Raw genomic sequence first — 6,289 nt, forward strand, 5'->3', positions numbered from 1 at the left:
CTGGAGACCTGTCCAGGTGTCCCCCGCCTCTAGCACAGTGATAGCTGGACATGGGTACCAGTGACCCCCACAACCCAAAAAGGAAGAGGCAGGTAAACGATAATGGATGGATGATTCCTACAGAAGCTGAATCGTGTTTTTTCCACAAGGGAACGGTTTAGCCACACATCTTGTCAACTGGAGTAGAGAACCCCTTGAGATTAGAGTTTGTTATAGTTTCAGCTCATCCAGTTCTGTTTCAGCAGATTCTCCAGAGCACCACCCTGTGATCCACCCACCCCTGCTGTGTTTGCCTCACCACGTGTGTTCCTCGTATGAAGGTGAGCAGGGAGCGGCACATGGGCAACAGCACCAAACTGCAGTTCAGGTTCAGCACCGATGCAGACGCTCTGCTGATGCACAGTCCGAGCTGACAAAAAATGAGACAAAAGCACACATTGTTAGGCAGGATGTCATGGGAGGGAAACCAGTTATGACACACTTCAGAGACTGTCCTTTCCAGGTTTGAATGATTCAGTCAAAGCCAGCAGAGAGCTTGAGGCACGACTTCACCACAGACGTTTATTGGAAACCACTTGTGTCTTCCTCAGAGCATTCAGTCACAGGATGCTACTCATTAGAGGCGATGGCATTAATTAGAGTCAACCATTTGGTGACATAAACCCTGAAGGGTTACTGGTAACAGCTGTGGAGGTATAAGTTCTAAATGACTTTACGAAAATACTAAAAACTGGAGGCAAATCTGAGCCACAAGAGCTCCACATACATATTTTACAATGAATTATTAATAGTTAGGTTCTAGCAGGAGAACATACTGAGACAGCGTGCAGAGCGTTTGACGCAATCTTGTAAGAATGTTAGACGGCCGATTCTTTTTTTTTTTTAAATAAAACTCAACTCGAACAATCAGATGTTTTCGTGCAGAGCCTCTCACTCAGCAAGTTCAAACCCTCTCCAGGAAGCACGGTGCACTGCAGGTGCTGTCACCTCTCGTTTTCCAAGACTTACTGAAGACTGTGTGTTAGAGATGAAGGTGAGCAGATCAAAGTGAGCAGAAACTGAGTTTAAACAGAGGTTCCATTTCATAAATGCAGACCCGCCCACGGTTCATGGGGACAGAAGACCTCTGCTGGCTGCACAGCTGACTGACGTGTTGAAACGCAAGAATGAAGCGGAGAACGGGCCCGAGCTTGAATCCAAATATAGCAACTTAAGAGCCCTAACGTCTAAACACTTCCTCCTGACGTCTAGCACAGCTTCTTAAAGAACAGCAGCTGAAGGCATCTGATATCCTGATGTCTGTGCATCCCTAAACAACCCCAACACACACACGCAGGTGGAAAAGATAAGAAGCTATTTGAAGGATTAATGCTTTGAAATACATATCTCGTAGCACACATAGACTCATAAACTTGAGCCCTCCGGCGAGGCGTTCAGTCGACCCAGCGGCGTGCCCACACTTGCCCCTTTTTCTCCCCTTTTGCCTCCCACTGTACAGGCAGTGCAACAGTTCACACACGCTGTTCGCTGCCACTTCTCATTGTTTCACGCAGCTCTGACGGCACGTGTTGCTCTTCTGCTACTTTGTTTTAAAAGATGTTAACACATGCTGCACATTCACTGAATCTGGTTTGAACACCTTGTTGCTGTAAATACAGCGTAACATTTTAGATTGTCTTGACCTGTATTCAATGCTAAGACAATCAACTCTTCACTAGGGATGCACGAGACTGGATTTTTATCCGATTTGCTAATATGTTACAACTTATTTGGTGGATAACAAATACCAATATGTTTTTTTTCTTAGACCTACTTAAAGAGACTACAGAGCTTTCTCTGCTGTGGAATTAAATACTACATTATTCTGCATAGTCTTGGTCAGTTTGAGCTGCTACTAAATGCAGATGCTGAAAATGATGCAACACTTCAACTTGGATTATGTTTAATGTCAAATTTATTCATGACATTTACTCTCTCTAACACAATGACAACACTCGAACAGTGCAAATTTGTAAATTTTCCCAAATCTAAAAGTGCACAAGTTGTAGTGCATTAATAGATATACTTGACAGAAGCCCAATACGTGGTTGTACAATCTTAATGATCAACTCAAATCTCCTTGTCACTGGGTTGTCATACAAAACAGCATTATATATATAAATATATGCTGCATATATATATGGAATGGCTGATGTCCAATATTTAACTTTATCGCCGATATCGGCCGATACCGATACTATGCCGATAATATCGTGCATCCCTACTATTCACAAGACGGTTACACAAGTTAAATAGTAAATGTAAATGTGCATGTAAATTGCACAACATTAAAAGGACTTTTAAGCTAAAATGATCAATAAGAAACTACAGAAGGTGAAAATTCATGTGTTGAGACGCTGGAAGATTTTTCACGCCAGTGAGAAATACTACTTCACTTTCAAATACACCTCAAAGTAATAACATTAGAATATTTTAATGTCAGATATTATTTGTAAAATTATTGCATGTATTGTTTGATAATACTTTCTGAACTCAGTGTTCTGAATGTTTTGTGACTGTTTTTTTTTTAAGTTAATCTTTGTTAGAGGGGTTGTGTTGCTTTACTGGTGCTGATAGAGAATATCAGTTTTTTTTTAGCTTTAAATACAATTAATTTTTTTTTTTTCTCACGAGCATGCATCAAGAAACCCGCGCTGCCACTTCAGCAAGAACCTGTGGTAAAAAATTATACCGCACGAGTCAACAAATGTGACGACGCAGCAAACGAAATATAATATAATGAAAGATTTAGTCACTTTACAGATGTGCAAACGATTTTATAAAGCCACTAAGAGTTACATGACTAACACTCGTTAGACCAAATTAACTTTATTATAAATTATAAAACGATATCAAAGGCTGTAATTACACAACCTTGAAACTTATCCAACAAAGACAAAATCAACTTATTTAAAAAAGGTGTTAGTTAAGAAGATGAAGGCAATCTGCTCTTGATTCAAATAAATTCTTTCCATGTCAGTGATTGTTGAAGAAACATTTGTCCGCTCCAATAGTTCAATTCAAAAAGTTTTTTTTTTAATTTACTGACTTTGCACTGCCTGAATAACAGCTTTAGACTGTGAGATCATGATTACCATCATCATCCATGCTGTGTTGTTTGTTTGTGGAGTCTGTGAGGATGTTCTCCCAACATGTTGTGTGCCATACAGTTAAACCAGTCAGGAGTAAAGCAGGTGGTGCGTGCAGAGATTCAGATCAGACATTTTCAATAGTGATGGCATGAATAACTCCAGTGACCCTCACCCCCAGCATCTTGTAGAGGTAGTGGTACTGCAGCCCTGTGGAGTACAGCAGGTAGGTGCCCAGGAACAGCCAGGTGTTGGCCCCCAGCCACAGCAGCTGCAAAAACAGTCAAAACAGCAGCCACAGCTTCACTATCACAGAAAACATGTCAAAGCTCAACTTCACATCTGGTTCAACAAGTGCTTAAAACCAGCTGTGAAAGGCAGCAGGGGTCTAAAACGTGTTTGATCAGCTCAAGTCTTTTGTTTTCCTCATGCTAGATGGAAAAAGTTGCAAACATCACTAAAAAAAATAGAGCATTAGCAGATAAAACAGATGTTAGGAGCTAAAAAGTTGAGTTTTAAAGTTTGTGACAAAGTGTTTCCCCCACCAGGACCAAGTGTTTCCCTCCCTCGTTGGCGACCCAGCTCCGCAGCGACACAGCCATGGTGCGTTCAGGGACCCTGCTGCTGCTGCACAACGTCTGCACCGAAGTCTCGGTCCGGCCGAGGAAATGAAGGCTGTCCGCCCGGTGTCTGCTTGGCTCCGTCCTCCCGGCACTCCTCCTCTCCGCTCCGAGCAGGTTTGGACTTTTCATCCCCCTCCCTCCAGCTCCGCAACAACTACCGAAAAGCTCAGCTAACCCATCTTTACGTGACTACTTCCGGTTTAACCGTCTGTATAGTGGGCGCGTGAGTGTTTAAAGAAGCGGCGACAACAAACAATTGAAAGTTAACTCGTTTCTCTTCGGTGAACTCATTTGCAGAGAACAATGAGCGTCACTGAGCCGCACCGCCTCGTTCTGCCGCTAGAGGGAGCCACAGACCCGTACATTCTCGCTCCACAGTTTTTGTGCTATTTCAACAAATCATATCAAAACATTCAGCTCTTTCAGGACAGCTATGACTTTTGTTATATGTGCAACTTTAGCTTTTTGAAATATTTAGCCTTTTTGGCCATTTTTTCCTCATAGGAACTGAATTTTCTGTACCATAACAAAGATAATGTTTGTTTGTTTGTTTGTTTGTTTGTTTGTTTTCTTTATATATAAACATTGCCTGTTTTGTCTTCAGAGATGTGTCTATATGGATGCTTGATTGAAACTTGGTTGCTTGTGGTGTAGTACACTGACTTTTAGGAAAAGGGCAGACTATAAAAGATTTTTTTCTTCAAACTACTCCTCATTCAGAACTTTTGTTTTATGTTTATGTTCCGCTTTTTTCAGCTTCCTGGTGCAAATTTAAAAAAAATACAGCTAATTTCAGCTGTTTTTTTTTTTTTTTTTTTTTTTTTTTTTTTCATTCAACCTTTATTTATACAGGTTAATCCCATTGAGCCTCAGGGACTCATTTAAAAGAGAGACCTGATTTTAACAAAGAATGATGACAACAGTGGACAACAAAGACAACAACAGACAATCATAATAAAAGGATGTATACAAATAGAGAATAACAAAGTGAAAATAAAAATGTTGTTAAAAAAATGTAACAAAAAAAACCAAAAAAACTAAAAAAACCTCAGCTAGGTTGTAAGATGAAGTAAAATACTAAAACATGTCTGCGCTGGTTTTTCCCAGGAACTTAACAGATGTTTGAAGCCACTTAGAGATGTCAAGGTCGAAATCTTCAAATCTTTTTGTAAGATATTCCAGGAAACAGGAGCAGAGTAGGAGAAGGCCCTTTTGCCTAGTTCAGTCCGCACTGAGGGAACACTGCAGGTAATAATGTCCTGAGAGCGCACGCTGTAGCTGCACTCACACAGAGACATGTAGGAGGAGATGTGGCAGCATGACGGTTCAGTGGTTAGCACTTTTGCCTCACAGCAAGAAGGTCCTGGGTTCAATCCCCGGTTGGACCTGGGGTCTTTCTGTATGGAGTTTGCATGTTCTTCTCGTGCTTGTGTGGGTTTTCTCCAGGTGCTCCAGTTTCCTCCCACAGATTAAAAACATGCATGTTAGTCTGCCTTCAGGCCCAGGCCTCCCTTGCAAAAGAGATCTGTGATTTCAATGGGATTTGCCTGGTTAAATAAAGGTTAATAAAATAAATAAATGTATGAAGACAACAGGTCATGTGATTTTAAGATGAAAATGTACCAGTGGGAGATTCTGCATGAAGTTAATGATGACCAGTTAACCAGTGAATACAGTGTGCAGTGGTGGGCACAGTAGTTCTGTACAACCAGTTATGAATCTTAGTGCACTGTGATAGACATCCAACATCTGCAGGGTTCTTGTAGGAGCGTTCATGTAAATAATGTCACCGTAATCAATGGAGGGAAGGAAAGTCACAGATACAAGGCGTTTTCTAGCATTCAGGGTTAGACAGGATCTGTTTCTGAAAAAGAAACCCAGTTTAACTTTCAGTTTTCTTACCAAATTTTCCACGTGATGCTTAAGAGAGATGCAAATCGACCAAGATACCCAAATATTTATAGGAATCGACAATCTCAATGGGGACACCATTCGAGGATAAAATCGAAAGAAGAACTGCTGGGACCGACTTCCTGTTTGTAAACAGCATCTCTTTGGTTTTGTCTGTGTTTAGAACAAGTTTGAGACAGAACAAATCTGACTGGATGATGTCAAAAATGGATTACAAGAGCTGGAAAACCTTAGCAACTGTTTTGGCTCGACAACAACTGTGTCATCAGCTTAGGTAAGGATGCATCAGGAATGCTCTGGCCTTCATTACCTATGTAGATTGTAAAGAGGATGGGTCCTAAGACTGAGCCTTGTGGTACACCCATCCATCCATCCATCCATTTTCTTTACCCGCTTATTCCATTTTGGGTCACGGGGGTCGCTGGTGCCCATGTCCAGCAATCACTGTGCGAGGGGCGGGGTACACCCTGGATGGGTCGCAAGTCCATCACAGGGCCACATAAGAGACAAACGAGACAAACAAACATTCACTCTCTCACTCACACCTAGGGACAATTTAGAGTTACCAATCAGCCTAACATGCATGTTTTTGGACTGTGGGAGGAAACAGGAGTACCCGGAGAAAAC

At 41.5% G+C, this 6,289-nt stretch overlaps 1 protein-coding gene across 1 annotated transcript in view; it reads right to left on the reverse strand.

Annotated features, from left to right (window-relative positions):
- Positions 1 to 3,730, reverse strand: part of LOC119411510 (NADPH oxidase 4-like) — a 6,649-nt gene extending 2,919 nt beyond the window's left edge. Inside the window, exons 1-3 of the mRNA XM_037678461.1 lie at positions 3,674 to 3,730; positions 3,304 to 3,399; positions 299 to 409 (exon numbers count right to left, since the gene is read on the reverse strand). Coding sequence (XP_037534389.1) covers positions 299 to 409; positions 3,304 to 3,399; positions 3,674 to 3,730 — 264 coding nt within the window. The remainder of the gene's footprint in view (positions 1 to 298; positions 410 to 3,303; positions 3,400 to 3,673) is intronic.
- Between the last annotated feature and the right edge of the window lie 2,559 nt (positions 3,731 to 6,289).

The sequence above is a fragment of the Nematolebias whitei genome, chromosome 6 (genome assembly GCF_014905685.2).
Source record: "Nematolebias whitei isolate Nwh7 chromosome 6, NemWhi1, whole genome shotgun sequence".
Taxonomy (NCBI): Eukaryota; Metazoa; Chordata; class Actinopteri; order Cyprinodontiformes; family Rivulidae; genus Nematolebias; species Nematolebias whitei.